Consider the following 27,173-nt stretch of genomic DNA (forward strand, 5'->3'; position numbering starts at 1 on the left):
CACTGCACACTTCCCTGCTCTGAGCCACTTACCCTGCTTTGCCAATGCCTTTTCAGGAGTTAATCAATCAATTAATGGTATCACAGAAGGAGAGACAAGTCCTACTGTCTATTGTCCCAAAGAAAATGAGGGTTTTTTTGTGTTTTAAAAATTTATTTTATTTATTTGAAAGAGTTACAGAGAGAGGTAGAGACAGAGAGAGAGAGGTCTTCCATCTGCTGGTTCACTCCCCAGATGGCTGCAATGGCCAGAGCTGCGCTGATCCGAACCCAGGAGCCAGGAGCTTCCTCCGGGTCTCCCACGTGGGTGCAGGGGCCCAAGGACTTGGGCCATCTTCTACTGCTTTCCCAGGTCATAGCAGAGTGCTGGATCGGAAGAGGAGCAGCCAGGATTCGAATCGGCGCTCATATGGGATGCCAGTGCTTCAGGTCAGCGCTTTAACCTGCTGTGCCACAGCGGAAAATGAGGTTTTAAATTGAGATATACAGGGGCCAGCACTATGGCATAGCAGGTAAAGCCACGGCCTGCAGTGCCAGCATTCTATCTGGGCGCTGGTTCAAATCGCGGCTGCTCCACTTCTGGTCTAGCTCCCTGCTATAGCCTGAGAAAGCAGTGGAACATACCCCAAGTGCTTGGGCCCCTACACTCATGCAGGAAGACCCAGAGGAAGGTCCTGGCTCCTGGCTTCAGATCAGCATAGCTCCAGCTGTTGTGGCCAACTGGGGAGCGAACCAGCAAATGAAAGACCTCTCTCTCTTTCTCCTTCTCTCTGTGTTCTCTATGTGTAACTCTGATTTTCAAATAAATAAATAAATCTTAAAAAAAAAACAGAATTATATTTTTGGGGCCAGCACTGTGGCATAGTGCGTAAAGCCTCTGCCTGTGGCTCCAGCATCTCATACAGCACTGGTTCATGTTCTAGCTGCTCCACTTCTGATCCAGCTCCCTGTTAATGGCCTGGGAAATCAGTAGAGGGCAGCCCAAGTGCCTGAGCCCCTGTACCCATATAGGAGATCTGAAAGAAGCTCCTGGCTCCTGGCTTCAGATTGGCACAGCTATGGCCCAACTGCCTGGGCTCTTGCCACCGATGTGGGAAACCTGGATGGAGCTCCTGGCTCCTAGCTTCAGCCTGGCCCAGTCCCAGCTGTTGCAGCCATGGGGGCGGGGGGAGGACTGGACCAGCTCTCTCTTTCTCTTTTCTTCCCTTGCTGATTCTTAACTTCCAAATAAATAAAGCTTTAGAAAAATTATCATTCATGAAAGCATTCATATACTCTGACCTAATATTCTGACTCCTGGAAATCTAGCCTAAGGAAACATTCAAAAGAACAAAAATGCTAGAACCAACTTGAAATGTGTATCAACAGGAAATGAATCAGCAGATCATACTTCCTGAAAAAGTTAGGCTACAAGAAAAGCTATGTAAAAACTAAGCCCGATAGATGAAGTTTGGAAAACACCATGAATCTGCAATTTATACATAGGCATAGGGTTATAGACATGATTTAGAACTATATCTCAGGGGCTGTCACTGTGGTATAGTGGGTAAAGCTGCTGCCTGCAGTGCCGGCATCACATGTGGACACCAGTTCAAGTCCCAGCTGCTCCACTTCTGATCCAGCTCTATGCTATGGCCTGGGAAAGCAATGAAAGATGGTCCAAGTCCTTGAGCCCCTGCACCCACATGGGAGACCCGGAGGAGGCTCCTGGCTCCTGGCTTTGGATCGGTACATCTCTGGCCATTGCAGCCAGTTGGGGAGAGGACCAGCGGATAGAAGACCTCTCTCTCTCTGCCTCTCCTCTCTCTGTGTAACTCTGACTTTCAAATAAATAAATATTTTTTAAAAGAAATATATCTCATTTCTAAAGACCCTTGAAATAACTTTGACAATTCCCCCACGCTGTCGTTTTATAAGAAAACACTTTTGCAGACAAAGACAACACACACAGAATGCAGGACAGGAGTGATCCTCTGGGAACACATTTCTTATAAATAGAGCAAATGTTCCCCTCTAGCACTTCTGTCCAAATCAATTTACACCTACAATCGCCACTTTGGGAAAAGGGAAGTCACAGTTCTCATAACCCTTAAGGGACTAACAGTTGACTAAAGGAAAAAGAGGAATTGTTTTTGAATATAAAAATTAGAATCGGAGCTGGTGCTGTGGCACAGCGGGTTAAAGCTCTGGCCTGAAGCGCTGGCATCCCATATTGGCACCGGTTCTAGTCCCGGCTGCTCCTCTTCCGATCCAGCTCTCTGCTATTGCCTAGGATAGCACTGGAGAATGGCCCAAGTCCTTGGGCCCCTGCACCCACGAGGGAGACCCATAAGAAGCACCTGGCTCTTGGCTTCGGATTGGCGTAGCTCCAGCCATTGCGGTCATCTGGGGAGTGAATCGGTAGATTCAGATGGAAGATCTCTCTCTCTCCCCCTACCTCTCTCTATAACTCTGTCTTTCATATAAATAAAATAAATATTTAAAAAAATTAGAATCACTAGTAATCTGGCCATTGTATCTATCAATAATGGTAGGCTTCAATCTTATTTCAAGCTATGCTCTCTCTTTTTTAAAAGATTTGTTAATTTATTTATTTGAAATGCAGAGTTACAGACAGAAAGAGGGAAAGACAGAGAGAAGTCTCCCACCTGCTGATTCACTCCCCAAATGGCCACAATGACCAGGGCTAGGCCAGTTTGAAGCCAGGAGCTTCATCTGGGTCTCCCATGTGGGCAAGGGCCCAAACACTTGGGCCATCTTCCACTGCTTTCCCAGGCCATTAGCAGGGAGCTGGATCAGAACTGGAGCAGCCTGGACTCAAACTGATGCCCATATGGGACACTGACATCACAGGCAGCAGCTTAACCTTGATACACCATAATGTCGGTCCCGAAGCCACTCTGTTTGACTAAAGAAGTCTTTACTTCTCTGGTTTGTCCACTTAATCCAAAGCATTGTAAGCATTTGACTATAAATCAAATTTGAAGAAAAAATGAATAGCATCAAACAGTTTCTAGCAATTTTTCATATGCAATATAGGCAAATATATTTTGTTCATACCATTCTTGCAAAAATGTGCTGACTGGGGAATGTGCAACAGGGGCAGGGAGTGGGGCGGAATCCTAGAACAGAAATGTTCCAGCTTGTAAAAGAATAACTAGGGGCCCAGTGCTGCGGCGCCGAAAGTTAAGCTACCATCTGCAGTGCCAGTATCCCATATGGGCACTGGTGCAAGTACTGGCTGCTCCAGTTCTGATCCAGCTCCCTGCTAATGTGCCTGGGAAAGCAGTGGAAGATGGCTTAAGTCCTTGGCCTCCTGCATCCACATGGGAGACCTGGATGAAGCTCCTGGTTCCTGGGTTCAGTCTGGCCCAGCCCCAGTCAGTGTGGCCATTTGGGGAGTAAACCAGCGGATGGAAAATCTCCCTGTCACTCTTTTAACTAAATAAATAAATCATAAAAAAAAAGAAAAAGTTAAGGGGGGCCAGCTAGTCCTGGCTGCTCTCATTGCAATCCAGTTCCTTGCTAATGTGCCTGGGAAAATAGTGCTTGGGCCCATGTACCCACTGGTTTCTGGCTTTGGCCTGGCCTGGCCGCAGCCATTGCTGCCATTTTGGGAGAGAACCAGCAGTTGGAAGATCTCCCTCTCTCTGTTGACTCTGCCTTTCAATTAAATAAATCTTTTTTTAAAAAAATAAGATCCTACAAAAGAAATATACAAACTGGGGGGAAAAAGCTTACAGAACACTATGGAGCTGTTCTTATGATACCCAACAGAGTCAAGCAAAGTGGAGACCACTGGAAGACAAGCTCACATGGGTGGGAGGGCCGAACCCTATGCTTCTTGAGGACCACAGGTCTATACACCACATACCTTTTGCAAACTATGAAACAGAACTCAGATTTAAGGCAACAAAATCCAACAAATTATCACCTGGAAACAACTCAAATGTCCATCAGCTGATGAATGGATAAACCAAATGGGATACACACATACAATGTAATATTATTTGACCGTTAAACAGAATGAAGAAGTATTGAGACATGCTAACCATAGACACACTTTGGAAATATTATGCTAAGTGAAAGAAGGCAGACTCAAAAGACTACCTTTTCATAAGTACCTCCAATTACCTAAATGTCCAGAGTAGACAAATCTACAGACAGGAGATAGATGAGTAGTTGCTTAGGGGCTAAGGAGAGTGGGGGGTAAAGATATAAGGGGTACAGAATTTCTATGTAAAGTGATGAAAGTGCTCTAAAATTGACTGTGGCAACGGTTACAGAACACTAGAAGTACAAAAAAAAACCAATAATTTGTATACTACTAGCAGATAAATTGTATGGTATGTGAATTATATCTCAATAAAGCTGTTTAAAATTTTTTCAAAACAAGGTTTGATGCTATACTTAAGATTCATAAAAACCATCAACCTTATTTTCTGCCTATTGCAAAGAAAATACATCTTAGATCAGTCTTATTTCCATCAAGTCTCTAAGTATATTGAGTATAATGCTCTTTTCAAAAAGCTTAGTATGATTGCCATCGACTCTTTTACAGCAGATACAATTTTAAAGCATTTTTTTTCACTCACCATTTTCTGTCAAGCAATTATTTGAACAAAGTTTCAAAGTATCTGAAAACATCTGAAAGCCAAAGGATCGTTAACATCCCCGAAGAGAAAAAAAAAGTCTTCTATTTGTAAAGAAAAATGTTAGTCACTTAGGGCACAATGACTTCTTATCCTCACACAGGAGGGAAATGGATTCACTTTGAAACTTTTTCTTTTTGAATTTTATCTTTGCTAGGAAGCTTTATATTCCTTAGAAGCTTTGTATTCATCCACAAAAGAGAAATTCAAATTTCTGGTCTTATTCTTCCTTAAGAAGATAATTGTCTAAGGTGTTCTTTTAACTTCCTGGGAGTGACACTGGCTCCCTGAGATCCCTGGCCTTCGCTCCCTGTCTGGCCTCTTTAGCTCCATGCTCTTACCCTTTGATCACACTTTTTCCACTTGTTTTGCAGGCCCCGGGAGAGCAGGGCTGGTATCTGTCCTGGTCACTGCTGTAAATGCAGAAACTAGCATAGTGCATATAGCATGAGGAAGGCACTTTTTTTTTTTTAGTTTGAAAAGCAGAGCAACAGAGACAGAGTCGGAGATAGAGATAGGCAAAGAGAGATCTTCTACCTGCTGGTTCATTCCCCATATGCCTGCACCAGCCAGGCTGGGCCAGGCTGAAACCAGGACCCCAGAACACAATCCTGGTCTTCCACATGGGTGGCAGGGACCTAAGTACTTGAGCCATCACTGACTGCTTCCCAGGGATCAGAAGTGGAGGAGCCAGGATTTGAACCCAGGCACTCTGATATGGGATGCAGGCATCCCAAGCAGCATCTTAACCACTTTACCAAAAACCTGCCCCAAGACATATTTATCAAATCAATCTAAGGGCTTTGGGATTATTCCATAGTAAATGATTCTCATATGCATGCTAATCTATGAAAACAGTTCCACAGAAATTAGAATTAGCCTTATTAGGAGCAAAATGCCAGGTGGCAAACCACAGCACCCTTTCCTCTCCACATGCTAAGGCATATGGGGGAATAGAGATACACACCACTGAGAGACCTAACTGCCCTGCCCCTCAGGAAGTTCACAAATGAGTTGCTAAGACCAGTCAAACAGACTGGGAACAATGAAACGGGCAGCCTGGGGCTGGCACTGGGTGCAGCAGTGCCAGTACCCTGTATCAGAACTCCAGTTCGAGTCCCAGCTGCTCCACTTCCAATTCAGCTTCCTGCTAATGCACCTGGGCAAGCAGAAGATGATCCAATACTTGGGTTCCTGGCAACCCATGTGGGAGACCAGGAAGGATTTCCTGGTTCCTGATGTCAGCCTGGCCTAGACATGGCTGTTGTGGCCATTTGGGGAGTGAACCAGCAGATGGAAGATCTCTCCCTCTCTCTCTGTTTGACCTCACCCTGTCACTCTGCCCAGCAAATATAAATAAATCCTTTTTTTCCTAACAAAATAGTCTGTTTCAAAATAATGGAGAGCTAAGGATTCAAAATACTGAGGATGAATCAGGCCCGTCTCTCCCAGTCCAAGTTCAACTCCAAAAGCACCTGTAACTCACAAAGCAGCCTGCTGAACAGGGTGTCACGTAGATCAGATGAGAAGGGGCATTCAGTTGTATCCTTCTGAGGCCCACTCTAGAGAGAACTTTTCCAGGGACAGGAATGCCCCACGTGGAAGGTCGGCGAAGGCAGGGGAGACAGGTTAGAGAGGGAGTTGGAACTCCCACCAGTGCTGGGCTCCCATGTGCTCCCATGAACAACATCCAACATCTTAAGAAATAAACAATCTGGGAAACTTACTCAATATTGAATTTTCAGTTCTGAAGACAGTTCTTCTGATTCCCAGCCTCATCGTTCCTCCAAGATCTCCCGGGTTGTGTTCCGGCATATCAATCACCTTCGAAAACAGAACACGGCTGGTTTGGCAGCTGGTCAAAACGCAATTTCCCAATCTCGAGCTTTCCTTTGAGGGGAACAATCTTTGGCTCGGCGTGTTCCATACGCAAGACCACCTGACAGGCCTTCTCGTGTTCCTGCTCAAACACGGGCGCACTTCACATATTCCCCCCCACCCCCACGCTTCCTTCTCCTCTCGGCTTCCCGGCTTTTGTTCAAATCGTTTGGGAAAAAAATGTAATGGGGCATCTTGATGACCTTCCTCCTGCCATTACTCAGACCAAGTTCCAGGCCAAGTTCTAGACTCCCGAGGCTTCCCACATCAGTATTTGGCTCTCCCACAAGCAGCCTCTTCTCACGGTTCACTGCTTTTCCTAATGATTTTCTGTAAGTGAATCTGTCGGTCCTTGTGGAAAGTTACACCACAACTACCTATTTACAGAAAACCATTAGAGACACTCCTTTAAAATCCAAAACGGAATATCATCCGTTCTCAAGTACTATGGGTCAGAAGTCCAAGTGGCTCCCTTCAGCTCTGCCTGTGCATCACATCCAGTCTGTCAAGTCCCATCGATTTGCCCCTCCCAGCCTCCCCCACTTCAGACTTCCCGCAGCCGGCCCTCTCCCCAGCCGCAGCCTACAGCCGAACCTCAGCCCCTCACGCGGGCTATGGCACTGGTGCACTGACTGGCTGCTCAACCTGCGGCTGGCCCCAGTCCACCCTGCACACCGCAGGCGGTGGTTCTATAAGTGGCAAATCCTAGCGCGCCGTCTCTCCTGCTTGAAATCCTTCATGACGTGGTGCGGGCCGAGCCTGAGCCACCAGCCTCATCTCACAGAACTTTCTTTCCTGTCACCCTGACTGCTGTGCCCACAGCTGCCTTTCCCTTCCTCAAATGCATCTTCTTTCTTCCCATCACAGGGACTGGGCACTTGCAGTGCCCTCTGCCAAAAACACCGCCCTCCCCCACTCTCCTTGGCTCTTGTCCTCAATGAAACCATCCTTCACCCTGGGACGTCAGCTCAGCCACCTTGATATCAGCTGGTGTTTCCAGGAGCCGCAGCTAGGCGGGGCCCTCTCTCTGTGCCCTCACACGGCCAGTTTCTCCCCCACCGCTGCCCTTCTTCATTTGTGCCTTGGACTGCGAGAATGCGTCAGCCTTTTGAAGCTAGGACAGGGATGCTTTTCCTTACCATTGCTTTCCAAGCCTCTGGTATATATGGATCTGGCACCTGATGTGCCCTGAATGAATGAATGGATTCAGACTACATTATCTCAGATTTATCTTTATGATCACTCCCCCAGAAATTTAGAAACAAGTGATTTCTATGAAAAGCCTATTCCCATTCATTTTGTAATTCATTTGTTTATTATGATTTCATGGCTTTGTTTCATCTTTTTAAAATATGTGTTTATTTATTATTTATTTGAAAGGCAGGATGATAGAGAAAGAAGGAGAAACAGAGAGAGATCTTCCATCCAGTAGTTCATTCCCCAAATGGTCCCAACAGCCAGGTCTGCACCAGGCTGTAGCCAGGAGCTTAGAACTCCATCCAGGTTTCCCACATAAATGGCAGGGGTCCAAGCACTTGGGCCATCTTCCATTGCCTTGTCAGGTGCATTAGTAGGGAGCTGGACAGAAGAGCAACCAGGACTCAAACTGGCATTCCCATATGGGACGATGGCATCACAAGCAGCAGCTTAACCTGCTGTGCCACAACGCTGGCCCCATCATCTTTTTTTTGTTTAATTTCTTAGAACAGACTCCGGTTTGGTGAGTCAACCTGTTCTAATGGAATTGCTCAGACTTTCCTCTCCTCAAACTTTCCTTTGATTGGTATTTCCTCCTATACCTACCTACCGCATATTGCTCTATGGGAATCTTTGCCAGCTGCAATTTCCTATGGTAGAATTTTCCAAGAAAATGTCTGATCTTATCAGTGCCACAGAACCTTCAGAACTCTCTGAACACTGTATCCCAAGGATGCCTTGCAAGCCACTGAGGCGAAGGGATGGAGAAAACTCTTCATCATATGCCTTGTGGATGGACTACTCAGTTGTGAAGTACGCTTGGCCTTGGCATCTCTTCCCTATCTGCTTTGCTTGGCTAACTGCAACTGGATTAAGTATTGCTGGAGTAAGGTGACAGAGGGCATTGGTTTCCAGTTCAAGAAGCAACGCCACTTGTAAATGCCTGGCCCTGCTAGGCATTTTCCAGGAAAGGGCAGATAAGGCTGTGCTACCTGTCACAGATTCAAAGAAGTCCAAGGCTCCTCACAGCCTCCACTTCCACTTAAGACAAGTGCAACTTCTAGGCAGACCACAGTGACAAACCGCTTCCTGTGTACTGTGACTCACTGACTTACCCTGTGGCGTCCGACAGCCCAAGAAGAGACTTTGAATGTAGCCTCTATACCAGTGTGTTTGGTATTCAAGAGAAAATTGAGTAAATTAACCAACTCGGAACAGGAAACCTGCCTTACTCCTCCCTAGGGATGGACTTGGCAAACACCTCAAAACCGGAAAACATTTCCAAAGTTAAAGTGTGGGGTGGGAAGGGAAGGGAAACGCAATGGGCACCAGGACAGTCAAAGGGAGCTTCGGGGAGGATGCTGTGGAGCAGCCATTACCGCGCTGTTTGCTATGCTCACACCCCACATCAGAACGCCTGCTTCGAGTCCCAGTTACTCCGCTTCCAATCCAGTTACCCACTAATGCACATCCTGAGAGCAGGTGATGGCCCAGGTACTTGATTCCCTGCAACCCATGTGGGAGACCCAGATGGGCTCCTGGCTTTAGCTTAGCCCAGTGCCAGCTGCTGTGGGCATTTGGAGAATGAACCAGTGGCTCTCGATCTCTTTCTCTCTCTCTCTTTCAAATACAATGAAAATAAATAAAAATCTAAAATACACCAATATAGAGGAAAGTCTGAAAGTTCCTGAAAGAACCATGTGAGAATATGATTAAGAAACGTGGAGGTAAACAGCAGGAGAAACAGCTGGAAGGGTCAAAGGTGGCAGAGAGGGGGTGAGGATTAGGGATGTTCTCAGTCTATGCCTTTCAGAACTGCCAGCATCTTAAACCTTGTACATAGTATAATCTTAATGAAAATACGAATATAAGCACAAAGAATGAAATGTGTTATTTAGGCTTTACACTAGGGTATTAGCTCACATTATCACTGCCATTTTCAGAAGTAATAAATACACCTTTCTCTTGGAATGAAAGTGCAGAAAGAAATCCCAAGATATAACAGCTTCGGTGATCCTTTGATTAAAACGTGCTAGCATAGGGACCAGTGGAGCAGGCAAAACATGTAGAAGGGAGCAGTTGGTAGGCAGGGGAATAGGTCTCTGACGCCAGATGATGCCCAGAATGTCAGGGAAAGGGGAAACTTGGCAAGAAAGTTGGAGGTGGAGGGAAGGAACAGGAGGGCTCTGAGTGCTTGGATGCCACCGGGAATTGCTCTTGGCTCCATCCTTCTTCACTGCAGTGTTAGTAGCAAAACCTCATTCAGCCCCGAAAGGACAATGAAAACAAATCTGCATTCCTTCTACAAAAAGCCTGAGAGACAGAACACCACAGTTTCAAAACATACCTGTTTTACATCACTGGGGAGCTCAAAAAAAAAAAATAGCCTCGAATGTGCTTTTGATTTAATTGCAACATTTCCAAGATATCCTAGATATTGCACTGGGAGGAAAATGCTTCATCTAGGGCCAGTGCTGTGGTATAGTGCGTAAAGCTGCCACCTGCAGTGCCAGCATCCCATATGGGTGTCAGTTCAAGTCCCGGCAGCTCCACTTCTTTTTATTTTAATTTTTTTTGACAGGTAGAGTTTGATAGTGAGAGAGACAGAGAGAAAGGTCTCCCTTCCATTGGTTCACCCCCTAAATGGCCACTACAGCCAGTGCTGCGCCGATCCGAAGCCAGGAGCCAGGTGCTTCTGCTGGTCTCCCATGCAGGTGCAGGGCCCAAGCACTTGGGCCATCCTCCACTGCCCCCCCGGGCCACAGCAGAGAGCTGGCCTGAAGAGGGGCAACCGGGACAGAATCCGGCACCCCGACCGGGACTAGAACCTGGGGTGTCGGCACCGCAGGTGGAGGATTAGCCTAGTGAGCTATGGCGCCGGCCCGAAAGATACACCTCTTTCTCTCTCTCTGCCTCTGTTGTTCTGCCTTTCAAATAAATCTTTAAAAAAAAATGCTTCTCAAACAATATATTTCACTTTGTGTTTCTATGGGGGTGCAAACTGTTGAAATCCTTACTTAATGCATACTAAACTGATCCTCTGAAAAAAAAAAAAAAAAAAAGAAATTATCAATTCCCAACTTGACTCTCACTGGGATTAAACATAACAATAGGTCTGCTCTGATTTCATCATCATTTAAAAAAAAATCATCTATTATTTTTCACTTTATGTTTCTGTGTGGGAGCAAACTGTTGAAATCCATACTTGATGTATACTAAGCTGATCTTCTGTATATTAAGATAATCGAAAATGAATCTTGATGTGAATGGAAGGGGAGAGGGAGTGGGAAAGGGGGGGGTTGTGGGTGGGAAGGACGGTATGGGGGGAAGCCATTGTAATCCATAAGTCGTACTTTGGAAATTTATATTCATTAAATAAAAGTTTAAAAAAATAAAAAATAAAATAAAAAATAAAAAATAAAAAAAATGCTTCTTCCATTGAAAAAGTATTGCCTTAGACCCCTCTAATTTTATCTGACTACTGGGCTCTTGTTTGATCCCAACACTGTTGTTTCATAGAACTCAGCCACAGGGCCAGTGCTGTGGCTCAAGGTTAAATCGCCAGCTACAACGCAGGCATCCCATATGGGCACCAGTTCGAGTCTTCTGAACCAGATCCCTGCTAAGGCACCTGGGAAAGCAGAAGAAGATGGCCCAAGTCCTTGGGCTCTTGCACCCACACAGGAGACCCAGATGAAGCTCCTGGCCCCTGCCTTCAGATCAGCTCAGTTCCAGCCATTGCAGCCATCTGGCGGGTGAACCAGTGGATGGAAGACCTCTGCTCCGCCGCCCACCTCCCCATAACTCTGCCTTTCAAGTAAATCTTTAAAAAAAAGAAGAATCGAGCCACATGGATTAAGGGGAATAAAGGATCGGTAAGTGATAAAGCTTTAGGAAATGTAGAACACCACAGGGTGATAAATGTGGCACTAATTAACCTTTGCTGACGCTTTCTCTGCCCAAGTCAAAAGTGTAATGGGATCAACACTTAACTATATCCCTGTTGCCTTAAACAAAGAAGCTGAGGGAAGTTCAGTTCTCTTCCCAAGGACAAAACTGCTCAGCAGTGCAGGGAGGAGACCTACCTGACCAAGTTCTGGGAGCATGGCTTCCCTCCTGCTCCTTGCCTTTGGATTTTTCACCTGGGGCAATACAGAGTGATTCTCTACAAGGATTTCCCAAACCTGCTCTTTTCCTATTGTCCAATGGGGTTTTCTGTTCATCTCTTTTCAAGGCTGACTCTTTGGTGCATTATAGGTCACGTGCATGCGGTATGAACCAGCTTTTTACTAACGTTACAGCACCCAATGCTGCATCTACCACTAGCTCCAGCAGCCTCCAGTGTGGCAGATCAAATCTAAACTCTTTTGGGTGGCTCTCAGGTCCCACTTCACGCTATGGTCCTACACTCGCTATGCCCTCCCCTTGGAGTCTAAACTGTGCCTTCTGCCACAGCTCCGTAGGTCCATTCCTGAGGGCTCCTCTACTCCTCCCCCTGCCACCCCTCTAGACCTCTTCACTACTTTTCCAAAGATGCAATCCCCACGTCATTCCACACAAGCTCATGTTTTTGGGGCACCCCCCATTCTCCTTATTGCCCCATAATTAATACCATTGTTACGCTCACTCTACCAAAGCAATGGGTTAGCACATTTTCAGTTAGTCCTCATAGGCAGCTGAGTAATGAGCCCCATACAAAGATACCTAGTACCTAAATCTAAGATCTGTGACCTTATGTGACCAAAAAAGAAAAATGTGCAGATGCAGTTATGGCTCGTGAGATGGGAGAATTGCTGTGGGTTATCAGGGTGGGCTCAATTTAACAGCAAGGCCCTTTAAAAACCAGAGGGAGGCAGGGGAACTGGAGTCAGTGAAGGAGCTGGGACAACGAAACAGGGATCAGAGAGAGAACGGAAGATGTTATGTGGCTGCCTTTGAAGAGGGAGACAGGCTCTGAGCAGGAAAATGCAAGCAAATGGGTTCTCCCCTAGCGTTTCCAGAGGGAACACAGCCGTGACAAGCCACCTGACATTTCTGACCTCCAGGACTGTGAGAGAGTAGATTTGTGTTGTTTTGCTGGGGTTCTGATCATCTGTTACAGCAGCCAATGGGAAACTCATCCAGCCCCTTGCTTTAGCCTCCTCTGCTGTTTCACAAATGCAGCTCCTCTCATAACCTCAAGTGTCGACTCATCGAGCATAGGAATTTGGCACAGTGTCAAATATAGATCAAGTACTCAATGAAATCTCCCTGTGTATGATTTTAAGTTTATCAGAAACTAACAGAGGTGACTAAGGGACTTGGTCGGTAGGCCTGAGAATGGCACAGGGGTCTCTGAGACAACCACGGATTGTCCAAACTGCAGGTGGATGACTCAGCAGACAAGAGGGACAGCGCCCTGCTCGGAGGCTAAGCATGAGCTGTGGGTAGTCCCGCCTGTGCCCTGAAACAGTTCCCACTTCTGATTTCCCAACCTGCCCTGCTGTGTGACAGAGCAGCGTGAGAATGGAATCCATGGTGAGGAAAGCACTTAACCATCCTAAATATATGGACATATTTTCTGACCTTTTAAATCTGCTTTTCCCCACAAGTAAAAGAAAGCTGCTATGGTTTGAACGTGACTGCAAAGTTGATATGCAGCAGTGGTGAGAGTGGAACCTTTAAGAGGTGATTAGGTCAGGATGAATTCAGCCCCTTTCTCTCTCTCTCCCTCTGCCCCCATAGGATGCCTTCTGCCATGTCAGTGCAGTAAGAAAGCCCTTACCAGATGCTACCACCTTGATCTTGGACTTCCCCAGCCTCCAGAACTGAAAGGAAATACATTTCCTCCTTTTTTTCTCTGTAATAAACTATCCAATCTCAGGTATTCTATTACAGCAACATAAAACTGACTAAATCATATTCTATCAGGAAAAGAATATGCCTTTTTAAAAAATATTTATTTGTATATTCATTTGAAAGGCAGAGTGACAGAGAGAGAGATCTTCCATCCACTGGTTCACTTCCCAAATGGTCAGACAGCCAGGGCTGGGCCAGGTTGTAGCCAAGGAACCAGGAACTCCATCCACATTTCCCACATGGGTGGCAGGAACTCGAGTACTTGAGCCATCAGCTGCTGCTTCCCAGGTACATTAGTAGAGAGCCAATCAGAAGCTGAGGAGCCAGGGCTTAAAACAGCACCCAGATATGGGTGCTGGTGTCCCAAGCAGGGGTTTAACCTGCTATGCTACGATGCCCACTCCAGGAAAAGAATGTTCTTAGAGGTGAGTATTCGGCTGCAGCAGGTTAACCCACCACTTGGGATGCCCACATCCCATACTACAGTACCTGGGATGGAATCCCACCTCCACCTCTGATCCAGCTTCCTGCTAATGTGCACGCTGGGAGGCAGCAGATGATGGCTCAAGCACTTGGTTCCCGCCACCCATGTGGGAGACTCAGAGGGAGTTCTGGGCTCCTGGCTTTAGTCTGGCCCATCTCTGACTGTTGTGGGCATTGGAGTAGTGAACGAAAGGATGGCAGATCCCTGTGTAGCTCTGCACTTCAGATAAATAAAAATAATAAACTTTTTAAGAAAGAATATTCTTTGAACTCCAGACATAAATATAGCACTGAAATGTAAGTCCTACCTCTGAGGCTAACACTAGCGTAGAATAGTTCTCTCAGAAAAGCCCTACTTATAACCATACAGAATATATTTTCTTTAAAAGAAAAGATTTAGCCGGCGCCGTGGCTCACTAGGCTAATCCTCCTCCTGCGGCGCCGGCACACTGGGTTCTAGTCCCGGTCGGGGCGCCGGATTCTGTCCCGGTTGCCCCTCTTCCAGGCCAGCTCTGTGCTGTGGCCAGGGAGTGCAGTGGAGGATGGCCCAAGTGCTTGGGCCCTGCACCCCATGAGAGACCAGGAGAAGCACCTGGCTCCTGCCATCGTATCAGCGCGGTGCACCGGCTGCAGCACACCGGCCGCGGTGGCCATTGGAGGGTGAACCAACGGCAAAGGAAGACCTTTCTCTCCATCTCTCTCTCTCACTGTCCACTCTGCCTGTAAAAAAAAAAAAAAAAAAGATTTATTTGAGGCAGAGTTACAGAGAGAGAAAGAAGGGGAGACAGAGACATTTTGCATCTGCTGGTTCACTCCCCAAATGGCCACAACAACCTATGTTGGGCCACGTGGAAGCCAGGAGCTTCTTCCTGGTGTTCCATATGAGTGCAGGGGTCCAAACACTTGGGTCATCCTCTACTGCTTTCCCAGGCATGTTAGCAGCGAGCTGGATTGAGAGTGGAGCAGCCAGGACTCGAACTTGCACCCATACAGGATGCCAGAGCTGTAAGCTGAAGCCTTAAACCACTGCTGCCAAGGCCAGATGTTCTTTTCACATTCAGATTAAGAAAAGCTAATTGCTGATCTTGAGCTACCCTGAATTTTTGTTTAATTCAAAAATTAATGCCTGCTTAAAAATTCCAGGGATTGACTACAGGGAAATGACTGGAATCATAAGGAGGGGCCCAGGAACTTTGACCACCTACTGCCCAGCTTTGGATCAAAGGGACCACTGCTCAGCAGGTTTCAAGCCCACCTTGGAAATTTGCTTGACCATCAGCTAAACCCATTATCTTCCCTAACTTTCCCCCAACGCCCATTCATCCTTTGACAATGTTCCCGCTAACTAGCAAGGACAGAAAAGCTCTTCTGAGACTAAAAGTGCCGGCTTATCTAGCCTCTGGATTGCACCTGTTTCCTCGCAGCAGCTCTGATTTTCTGGTAAACTGGCTGTGCAGCGTGGAGCAGCACAGGCCTCATTTTTCCTATGTGACCTCTCCTGGGAAGGGCATGTGGCACAGTGACTGGGGGTGCAGGCTGGACCTGTTCGTGAATCCCAGCTGTATGTTGGCAGTGGTGTGACCTGAATAGGCCCTTGGTCTCTGTAGACTGGGCGAAACAATGGCATCCACTTCATAGGGTTGTTGCAAGGATTTCATGAGGTCGTGGGGGTCAAGCGCTCTCAGTAAGTGTGAGTTATGGTCAGGAGGTCTCTGGGAACGCAACCACTGAGCATGAGCACAGGCAGACTCAAAAGATGGCGAGCCTGACAGCCCAAGGCATGGGTCAAGAGTAGAAAAGAGAGACCTTTGTCTGAGGAAAGCGGGCAGGGAGGGGGACAGGTAAGCTGATCCTTATAGGGATAGCTACTATTTACTAATCAGGGTCTCTTAAATCTCAAGAACAAATATAATAAGAATCTACAGGCAGCATCTCCCACCCACGTTGTTCTGCAGTGACCAGGTCCTCATACCCGACCCTGTTGCTGAAGGTGCTTTTCAAATCCCTCTGTGCTGTCAAGCAGAACAACATGGCCATGGAAGCCTGTGGTGCCCAGAGCTTTTCACATGTCACTCTTGGTTTTCTGAAGGAAAAAAAGTCTGTCTGTCCAAAGATCAAGCAGTTGACTGGCAAGATGATAAAATAACCTTTGCCTCTCTCCATTTTTCCATTACCAATCTTGGGCCTGTCATATTTTCCCCTTTCTCGGGTTTCAAAAGGTACTCTCATAAACACACCCTGTGTTTTTTATCACTTTTTTCCATGCGTTTTTAGTTAATGTTTCATGACAATATCAATTAGTGGATTTTGTGTTTCCGACTGCGGGTTGACTCACGATTTTGAGTCAGTGGGTAAGACAAAAAGAGAAGATGGGAGTTGTGATGGGGGAGGCGAGCACGCAGAAGCTGGAGAGGAACCATGGGTTGCTTTTCAAGTTCTGTTAGCACCTGCTTCGAGCATAAATTCTGACAACATGCAGCATTGGGCTATTTTAATCAGAGGTCTTCCCTTGAAACAAGAGACTTACAGCCTAAAAAACTGTTAACCGATACTGCTCCAAAAGTTCTTAGAATTTAGGTATTTTTATATAGAGACATACACATACCATATACATTATCTATGACATGCGTTATCTGTGTGTTATACAGAACATGTTATTTGTCATATACCCCATAGTTGTTAGTACTATATATAGTTATTAAAATAATTTCTTCAATACAAGCACAAGAAATAATATAACAACCCCATCAGTTTTGGCCCACAAATGGTAATTTAAGACCACAGATGAGTTAATAAGATGCTATTTCAACAATCAGAGAGATCTGAATATAGGCTGTGATAATGACGTTGTAGTTAGGTAGGAGAATGTCTTTATTACTAGAAGACACTGAGTTGTATAAGGGGAAAGCCTCTGATGGCTCAAAGAGGAAAGAAAGTGTCCCCAGAAAGAGGAAGCAAAAGTGGAAATATTAGTGACTACTGAACCTAGCTGAAAGATGTGTTAGTGTCTAGTGCACTATTCTTGCTATTTTTTCTATAGGTCTGAAATATTTTTAAGATTGTTCTCATCATGATTATTCACAGAAACCTACTTCTCCCAGCAAAATAGAACCTACAAGTAAAAACACTAAATTTTCTAAAATCTTGATTAAAACGCATTGCCAAAATCAATATTTTTCTGCAAAATCTTACAATTGGGAGCAAGAATTGTGGCACAGTGGATTAAGCCACCACCTGTGACACCAGCATCCCATAGGAATACCAGTTTGAGTCCTGGCTGCTCCATTTCCAATGCAGCTCCCTGCTAATGCTCCTGGGAAAGCAATGGAAGATGATGCAAGTGCTCAGGCCCCTGAGACCCAGATGGAGTTTCAGGCTCCTGGTTTTGGCCTAGCACAGCCTAGACCATTGAGGCTATTTGGGGAGTGAACCAGTGGATGAGCTCTTTCTATCTCTGTCTGTCTGTCTCTCTCTGTAACTCTGCCTTTCAAGTATGTGTGTATGGGGGCCAGCACCGTGGCTCACTTGGCTAATCCTCCGCCTGCAGCGCCGCCATCCCATATGGGTGCTGGGTTCTAGTTCCGGTTGCTCCTCTTCCAGTCCAGCTCTCTGCTGTGGCCCGGGAGGGCAGTGCAGGATGGCCCAAGTGCTTGGGCCCTGCACCTGCATGGGAGACCAGGAGGAAGCACCTGGCTCCTGGCTTCGGATTGGCACAGTACTGGCCGTAGAGGCCATTTGGGGAGAGAACCAACAGAAAAGGAAGACCTTTCTCTCTGTCTCTGTCTCTCTGTCTCTCTCTCTGTGTCTATAACTCTACCTGTCAAATAAAAAAAAAAAAAACAAATGTGTGTGTGTGTGTGTGTATTAAACCTTACAACTGAAAACAAAATACCTGTCTTTTCTCCACCAGACAGTTAACACATATTCTATATTGGTACACACCAAAGTCAAATAAACTATAAGAAAACAAGAATAACATACACAGGACAGCAAAGATACACAGAATGACAAACAATCATGAGTTGGGGAAGCTTTTAAGGAATTGTAAGTTTACACATTTTTTCCCAATGTGCATAAAGCCCTAGAATTTGAGAGCTGAAAAGCATCAGGGAGAAATACAGTGTGACATATGAATCCTCAATTTGTAGGAAATACAATGCAAGCTCAGAGAAAATGATGTGACTGTGGAAGTGTACACGTGTTTAAAAGCTGGTAAGTGCTTTTCACACTGATCTGGAACTCCCTCCTGTAAGTTACAATCAGTATTAGATCAATGTCCCCTGGAAATGTCCTAAGTATTTCATGGAACCCTTTCTAAAATAGCTTAGTCTCCAAATTTAAATCCTGGCAGTTTCCAAAAATCTGAAGTATCTCTAACTATAAATAAGAGTAAACTTGTAGAATGATAAACAAAATATAATTGATAAGGAAAAGCATAATGAGAAATGAAAAGCAGACATAAGAATAACAAATAATGAAAAAGTTGAACTATGATCACATTACTTAGTAACCTTGCTTTGCCAAATAAAACCCCAAATGATTGTCTATCTTCTTTCCACTTCTTACACCTGCTTCTGAAGCAGTATTTCCATTCATTCATTCATGTATTCAAATACTTAAGCACTTAGTCCATACATCAGAAGGATTTCAGTGGCCATCATGCAATTGTTAAAACGCTGTAATAATGTTCTTCTATGACAGTATTTTTACAAAAGATTTATTTATCTATTTGAAAGGCAGAGCAACAAAGAGAGAGGAAGAGAGATTTTCCATCTGTCAGTGGAGAGAGGTTTTCCATCTGCTAGTTCACTCCACAAATAGGTACAACAGTCAGTTCTGGGTTAGGCCAAAGCCAGGAGTCAGGAACTTCATCCAGGTCTCCCACATAGGTGGCAGAGGCCCAAGTACCTGCGGCCATCTTCCCCTGCCTTCCCAGGTGTGTTAGCAGGAAGCTGGATCAGAAGCAGAGCAGCCAGGACTCAACCAGCACTCCTGATCTGGAATGCAGGGTGTCCCAAGAGGTACCCTAAACCACTGCACCACAACAGATGGCTTCCGCAACAGCATTTTTTTTTTTTTGGTATGGATTTGAAGAAAGTTATTTTTTTCAAACCTAATTATGGAACTAAATTGAAAAGTATCCTTCATCTTTAGGTTTCCAAAAGCATGAACTGCGAGCAAATACCATAATTCTACATTGGAGGAAGAATAGGATGGGTGGAGGGGGGCAATCCACGTTTACTCTTGGGACTCTGAACTATGAGGTAACTAACTGTTAAGGTGGCCATTTATTGGATCTTGCCCTTAATTATAAGGGTCACTTGGATTTCCAAAACCATTAAATGAAAAACAAAAGGGAAATTTCATAATCAGGGTGTGTCGGTGAAGAGTATAAAAGTCGCTTGCTCCTGCTCAGCTCTTCACACACCTATTCGATTCTTCCAGCTGCGGCACTGTTGGAAACCAGGTCAGTGTGATTTTAGTACTGCCTACAGCTCCTTCTGCTGGTATTAGTGCAGGAACTCTGCTTCCTTCAGAAAGGCGAGAAAGATAATGACTGGGGGAAAGGAGGGTGTTTGTGCCATCTAACCATATTACCTGTAACCTAGAAGCTGTGGCCAGGTATTCTTCAAGAGTGCAGATCATGTACAGAATACGTGAAGGATGTCATTAATTACTCACAAAAATGTTTCGCTCTAGGGACAGACACACTCGAAGAACAGACATTTAACGTATTGTCGAAGATGATTATTTTTCAAGCAACACGTGGTGCCCATCCTAAATCTCCTTTCCTTTCCCCTATTCTCCTTTTTCCTTATTCCCTTGCATCTACATCAAGGAAACAGCCCAATGGCACTAAAATAAAACACCACTTTAGCTTTTCGGTAAGCCATTTTCTTCCAATTTTACAGGACAACAGAATGACTGCTAAAAAGTCTCCTGAAGAACTCAAGAAGATTTTTGAAAAGTATGCAGCCAAAGAAGGGGATCCAGACCAGCTGTCAAAGGATGAGCTGAAGCTCCTGATTCAGGCCGAGTTCCCCACACTGCTCAAAGTGAGTGCCCACCTGCAGAGCCCTAATCAGATTCTGATGACTGGGGGGGGGGGGGAGTGGAAGGTGAGCAGGGCAGAGGGCTCCAGTAGAGGCTGAGGGCTGCCTCTGATCCCATACCTCCCACAGCCTCAGCACAGAACTCTCCAGGACTAGCCATGGTAATGGGAAGCAATGACCATAGGCTTGGGCCTGTCTCACTCACCCATTCACCCCAGATTCACTGAATCTGATTCTGGTCCAGCATTTAGGTCTGGCTCTGTTCCCTTCTCATAGGTAGCATCCCTCAACAAAACAAACACTTAGTTGGGACTGTTTAAAAAAGAAATCCTTAGAGAAAACAGTTGCCCTACTGGGCACCCATTCATGTGTCAAAAGCATGTAAATTTGTGTTTATTTGTGCTAAGCACTTAAATGTATATTAATGAGGCAACCTTGAAATCTTAAATAAGTTTCAGGAAAGGATTAAATTTTCCTTGACTTTAAAAATTTCCCATCAAAATCATCCTAGAGATGGCCTGCTCCTCTTTGCTTCAATACACTGTCTTTCCTTAAAGGAAAAAAGGAATTTTGACATTTGATAAAGATGGCAAGGGGGAGGGGGGACATGGCCATAGGTATAGGAACTAGGGCAATGGGGTCTCCCAGTAGGGAAGAGTCTGGTCTCAACTCCAACATAAGCCAGTGAGGGTTATAACCAAGGAGCTGGGTGGAATAAGCAGATGGAAAATTATGATGGAAACAGGAAGGCACAGGGGCTGCTACCTAATGACTCGGTGGGATTCTTGCTGAAGGGAGGCCAATACTGAGGGTGGTCAGATGCCAAGGGAGGGGAATTTTTGCTAATCTGCCATAGCAGGAATCTTGCTCAGTCTGAATTCCACAAGGACAGAGGGGGAAGTCCAAGGTCAGGCCTAGTCAAGCAGAGGACTCACAGAAAGAGCCTTTGCCACTTTGCAACTAAAGGAGATCTTCACCAGCTGCACACATAGGACATGTTATTTCGTTGTAACTTAGGAAGACAGCCTCCATTCTAAGAAGCTCTGTTCTGCAGAGTTTAACCAGAAATGTGCATTCTGTTAACATGGCAGCTGCAAAGACTTGCAACTGCTTTTAATATTAGAAAGAAAACAGCTAGCTGAAGCCAGTGACCTTATAATCTGATAAGTCCCAATTTTCTTATCGTTGAAGCATAAATTTTAAAAACAAAGGAACAAGCAGAAAAAGATATTTTTAAATTTAAAACAAAAACAAAAGTTATTGAAATATTAAATTTTTAAAACTTTTTAATTTTTCCAAAAAGAAAAATAATAATCTAACAGGAAATCCTAGGCAATCTACTCAAACAAGTTGTTTTAAAAGGTAATACTGGCAAATGTTTATTTTTCTTTATATATTTCCTACAAAAAGCCCCTAAGGCTTTTATAATTTGGAAAAAAAGGGAAACTTTTTGGTTAATTGAAAAATCTACCTGATTATCTTACCATAAGGATGACAAGGCTTTCTAACTCCGTCATCACCTTGTATAATTTAGAAGGTACTAGACACTTCAGGAAAACAAGGATTTGTATTTATAAAACAAATGCTGAATAAGTAACTTAAGTTTGGTCTTGTGATTTCAGCAAAGTGCCAAGAGTCTTTGCAGGAATCTTAGGGGTTAAAATATACTGTGGCATAGAAATCTGTTACACAACAATGTGAATGTGCTTAGCACTACTGAACCATACGCTTAAAAATGTTTAAAAGAGTAATTTTAATGCTATGTGTTTTTACAACTGTATCTCTATATCTATATATACACTCATATATCATCAGTCTAGTTTGAAGACGACATAAAGTAAACTGTATTTCAAGAGGTTTCCTAAGTACTCTTTTGCTGCAGATAGATTGCTGCATGGAAGTCGAAGCAGTACTAGCTTTAAGATTTGAGTTTTGTGGTAGAGATAAAAATCCAGGCTGCTTAAGACACCACAGGAATTTTAACCAGTAATCAAAAAGCCTGAACGTTAGTCCATGTGATATCTCAAGTAAGGGTTCTCCTGGAATGGCCTGGCCCAGCAGCATCAGCAACCACTGGGAACCACGGGAAATACAGATTCTCAAGCCCTGCTCCAAGCCTAGAGAATCAGAAATCCTGAGGGTGGGACCAGCCACCTATATTCACTAAGGTCAGCCAGCCCATGGGACGATTCTGATGCATGCTATAGTGTGGAAACCGTTGATCCCAAGTTATCTTGTATAGCCCATAGTTAATCCATAGCCCAAGGTTTGGGAGAAACTGGAGTGGTAGCTAGTTGTGGGCCTGGGCTCTGAGTCAGTGTTTGAACCCAAAGCCCTCTGCGAAGTAGCTGTGGACCCTGAAGCAAATCAGTGGCTCTCAGTGAGCCTCAGCTCCCTAAGTGCTCCTAAGTGGCAGTTGGCAGGATGACAAAGGCTGCCTAAAAGCCTTGGCACAAGTGCTGGCTGGCAGAAAGCCCTCTCTGGCTGCCTCATGTGATATGCTAGCCTCAGTCTCACAGCCAAAGACACAACTAGCTTCCAGGGAAACCTTGTGGCAGGGGCCCTCAACTTTTTGTGGGGTCCTTCAGTGGGTTCAGTGAAGTCCAGAGACCCCTTCTCAGAAGTTTTCTTTCCTAATTTTGAGGTGGAAAGACAGAAATAGAGATTCATTCTACAAAAGCCTACAAGGGCAGGGCCTGGGCTAGGCTGCAAGCAGCAGGAACTCAATCTAGTTCTAGCAGGTGGACGGCAGGGACCTAACTAGTAAGCCATCACTGCTGCCTGCCGAGGTCTGCATTAGCAGGAAGATGAGTCAGCAGCCGAAGCCAGGACTCAAAGGCAGGCGTTACTACATGGGGTGCGGGCACCCTAACAGGCATCTTAACTGCCAGGCCAAATGCCCACCCCTCAGAGGCAGAAAGCAAAAGATCTAAGATTACATAAGAAACCAATTATATTAGAATACAAGTATTAGAAAGAGCACTTGGCCTAATAGTCAAGATGTCCAGCAATAGCTCTGGACTCTGGTTTCCTGCTAATGCAGACCCTAGGAGGCAGGGATGATGGCTCAAGTACTAGATTCCCGCCACTCACATGAGAGACCTGGACTGAGTTCCTAGTTCCCAGCTTCAGTCTCAGTAGGGGGCCACTGGAGACATTTGGAGAGTGAACCAGTGGGTGGGAGCTGTGTCTCTCAAACAAGTAAGTTTTTAAAATGTACATTATCAATATTAAAATAGTAAATGTGTGATACAGGCAAAAAGGAGGCAGCCAGTTCTGCGGCATGGAAGAATACTGCAGCTAATGCAGGTTTAGCCAGCTCTAAGTCTTAGTAGCTCATGCCTGGAAACTTGGCGGCCTTCTTCGAAGTGTAGAAGCGATGCCTCTAATTTTTCAAAACACACAGCAGTAATTGATTCATTTTCTCCCCTCCCCTATTCCATTCTTTTTGCCTACAATCAGGGCCCAAGCACCCTAGATGAGCTCTTTAAAGAACTGGACAAGAATGGAGATGGAGAAGTCAGTTTCGACGAATTCCAAGTGTTAATAAAGAAGATAGCCCAGTGAAGCAGAGAACAAAACAGTATCCTGACCCCAAAGAAGAGCACCTGGGAGGGAGCCTCAGTCCGTGGGCAGTCCCCAGCGTGTCTGCTGGAATTCTCGGCAATTATGATCTGGCTGTGAAGTTCAATTACGGTTGATAAATAAAGTCATAACATGTTTCCCCTTGGAAAGTACTGATTCTCATAACTTAATAGATTTGAGAGTGACGTTAGTCCGAATCATCTTATTTTATAGATTACAAAAAAAAAAAAAAAAAAAAAAAGAGGGCCCAGGTTAGTTTAAGACTACAATGATGGTGTCAGAGACTTAGAATTCCAAAGAACCAAAGCAACTCCCTCACCCTCTTCTCCAAATTAACCCTGTACCTTGCTCTCCCTGCTCACTACTCAGCACACACAAGTCTCAACTTCCTTTCACACTATTTGCTAACTAGTAAGAAAGACATTTCAAAAACCAGACACTCAGGGGTAAGTCACCTCCCAGCACTCACTGTACTTTTCCAATGAATGACCCTGGAGGGCATAGAAGGACCGAGCCGGTGGCCTCAGGTCTACTGGCCTAACATCCTGGTTCTGGTATGCAATGTGTATAATGAAAGGTGACGGGAAGACAGCGGATCTTCCTGGCGCCGGTATCCTGTGCTATGCACTCTTGGGATGTGAGGAGACAGGCTCTCCAGTTTCCCCCATGGAATTCAGCTGGAGGTTGGCGGTAGGGGATGCAGCAAGGCGGGCAGGGCGCAGAGCAAGGAAGGTAACTTCCTCTACCCCGATCAGGTAGAGTTAGAATATGAACATTCGAGTCAGTCCAAGCTGGTTCAAACAGCCTGCCACAGAAGGGTCCTGGGGGTACTGACTTCCCCTTTATCCTCACCACTGTTCTCCCCTAAGAAACACCCCCAAGTTTCACTACTGGGTCCCATTCCCTCTGAACCTTCTCTCTCAACCTCATCTTTTCATCATCACCCTTCTAAGGAGCCTTGTTAAACATGTTTGCTCTAGGGGGCTCGTGCTGTGGCCTAGAAGTCAAGGCACCACCTGTGGTACCCGCATCCCATGAGGGTGTCAGTTTGAGTCCTGACTGCTCCATTTCTGATACAGCTCTCTGCTAATGTGCCTGGAAGGGCGACAGAAGATGGTCCAAGTGCTTGGGCTCCAGCCACCCACATGGGAGACCGGCAGGAAGCTCCTGTCTCCTGGTTCCTGGCTTTAGATCGGCATGGCTCCAGCTATTGTGGACATTTGGGAAGTGAATCAGCAGATGGAACATCTCTTTCTCTCTCTGTCTCCCCCTCTTTATATAGCTCTGCTTTTTCATATAAATAAATAAATCTAAAAAAATGTTTGCTCTAATCCTTCCCCCAGTGAGGGTTTACTGTCAGAGATGAGTGTGTACGTGTGTGTGTGTACGTGTGTGTGTTGATGTGCATCTGGACTTTACACAGGGAGTAACACAAGGTTTTTGTCCCACAACTGCCCTCACCATCCAAAAACCAACTGAAAACCCATGAATATGATGTCACCTGGCTTGGAACAATGTTCTTCCGTCTTCATTTCTAACTTAAGCTCCACAGCCAAAACATTCTGTCTTCTGTAGTTGACTTCAGAAAGGACCATTTCCATTTTAAAATGCAGGAAATGATAATACTGAATGTTTTCCAGACTATTCAAGTCCTCCAAAGATTCGTGACGTGACCCTACCCTCAAGCTGAGAATCACTACCTCCAACATACTGCCTGTGACTCCATTTGTTTAAATCCAATGATCTTTTTTTTTTTTTTAATTTTTTTGACAGGCAGAGTTAGATAGTGAGAGAGAGAGAGACAGAGAGAAAGGTCTTCCTTCCGGTGGTTCACTCCCAAAATGGCTGCTACGGCCGGCGTGCTGTGCCGATCCGAAGCCAGGAGCCAGGAGCTTCTCCTGGTCTCCCATGCGGGTGCAGGGCCCAAGGACTTGAGCCATCCTCCACTGCCTTCCTGGGCCACAGCACAGAGCTGGACTGGAAGAGGAGTGACCATGACAGAACCGTCGCCCCAACCGGGACCAGAACCCGGGATGCCGGCACCGTAGGCGGAGGATTAGCCTAGTGATCCGCGGCGCCGGCCTAATTCCAATGATGTTAACAGTACGCTGGGGCCTGCGCTAGGGCATAGCGGGTAAGGCCGCCACCTACAGTGCCAGCATCCCACATGCATGCAGGTTTGTGTCCCGGTTGCTCCACTTCTGATCCAGCTCTCTGCTGTAGCCTGGGAAAGCAGCAGAAGATGGCGCGAGTGTTTGGGCCCCTGCACCCGCGTGGGAGACCTGGAAGAAGCTCCTGGCTCCGGATCGGTGCAGCTCCGGCCGTTGCGGCCATCTGGGGAGTGAATCAGAGGATAGAAGACCCCCCCCCCCCACTCTGTGTCTCCTTCTCTCTGTGCAATTCTGACTTTCAAATAAATAATATTAAAAGAAAAAAAGAGTACATATGGGGAGTGTCACCCAAGTTGGCTGCGGTCATTTCCCCCATTCCTTTGAAGGTCCTCCAAGGTGGGCAGCAGTGTACACAAAAATACTCCCACTTTGCCAGCCTCTAGGGTAGGCAGGTGGCCACCTGACAGGAAGAGGTCTCTTGTGCCCAGGCTGGATGAGGCCAGGCTCATCTCTGTGAGCCTGATCTCAGAGGGAGGAAAGGCCTCATTTGGGTAAGGACCTGTGCCACGGTGGGGTCCCAGGGGCACAGGGGAGGGAGGGAGGCAGGAATGGGGGAGGATATACATCAAATTGGCTTGTATATGTGCTAAAAAGTCTCGGCAAGTACATGTTAGAAAATCACACATCACACATTAGGATAACACTAGGCAGATGGAAAGGGGCAGGGATGGGAAAGCCATTTTTCACTTGATATCTTATTGTACACTTTGATTTAAAAAAAATATGGGCATGCATCCTATTAAAAAGAAGAAATGAAAACATTCAAATAAAGGAGAGCATGTAAAAAATTCCATGCTGTGGCTTTCTGCGAGAAGTTTCTCTGCATTTTCTTATTTGTAGTCGTCTGAAAATATAACTATCTAAATTTTGGGATGAGAATTGTGGGCCTTTTGGGAAGAGAAGATATAATTACAGAAATTTCCAATAATAAAATGAAATTGATTGAAAGCCATTTCAAACATTTGGAAACTTAACCAGAACAAACAATGATTTCTAACCCTTCCACCAAAAAAGAGATTTTCTAAAAATTTTTAATTTATTTATTTATTTATTTATTTGAGAGGCAGACAGAGACAGGTAGAGAGTTCCCATCTCCTGGTTCACTCCCCAAATGCCTGCAATGCCAGGACTAGGCCAGGCTAAAGCTGGGAGCTAGGAACACAATCCAGGTCCCCCACATGGGTAGCAGGGACTCAACTAGTTGAGCTGTTAGCTGCTGCCTCCCAGGGTGCATGTTAGCAGGAAACTAGAATCAGGAGTAGAGCCAAGGACTCAAACCTAGGCATTCCAATATGGGATGCAGATGTCCTAACCAGT

At 45.6% G+C, this 27,173-nt stretch overlaps 2 protein-coding genes across 15 annotated transcripts in view; one reads left to right on the forward strand and one right to left on the reverse strand.

Moving 5' to 3' along the window:
• The window catches only part of CTPS2 (CTP synthase 2), a 196,239-nt gene that overhangs the window by 34,490 nt on the left and 134,576 nt on the right, over positions 1 to 27,173 (reverse strand). For all 14 annotated transcript variants that reach the window (XR_016228542.1, XR_519479.5, XR_016228543.1 and 11 more), the window contains exon 14: positions 6,379 to 6,475. Coding sequence is in view for 9 of the 14 variants with exons in the window: in XM_089324950.1 (XP_089181076.1) it covers positions 6,379 to 6,475 (97 nt within the window). In the remaining 5 variants the exon portion in view is untranslated. The remainder of the gene's footprint in view (positions 1 to 6,378; positions 6,476 to 27,173) is intronic.
• On the forward strand, positions 19,368 to 23,834 carry S100G (S100 calcium binding protein G). Its single transcript, XM_002719914.5, has 3 exons — positions 19,368 to 19,514; positions 19,960 to 20,103; positions 23,563 to 23,834. Exons 2-3 carry the CDS (start codon positions 19,969 to 19,971, stop codon positions 23,665 to 23,667), a joined length of 240 nt encoding a protein of 79 aa, XP_002719960.1. The 5' UTR covers positions 19,368 to 19,514; positions 19,960 to 19,968; the 3' UTR covers positions 23,668 to 23,834.

Source organism: Oryctolagus cuniculus, chromosome X (assembly GCF_051225735.1).
Source record: "Oryctolagus cuniculus isolate XC-2025 breed Fujian yellow rabbit chromosome X, ASM5122573v1, whole genome shotgun sequence".
In the NCBI taxonomy this organism is placed as follows: Eukaryota; Metazoa; Chordata; class Mammalia; order Lagomorpha; family Leporidae; genus Oryctolagus; species Oryctolagus cuniculus.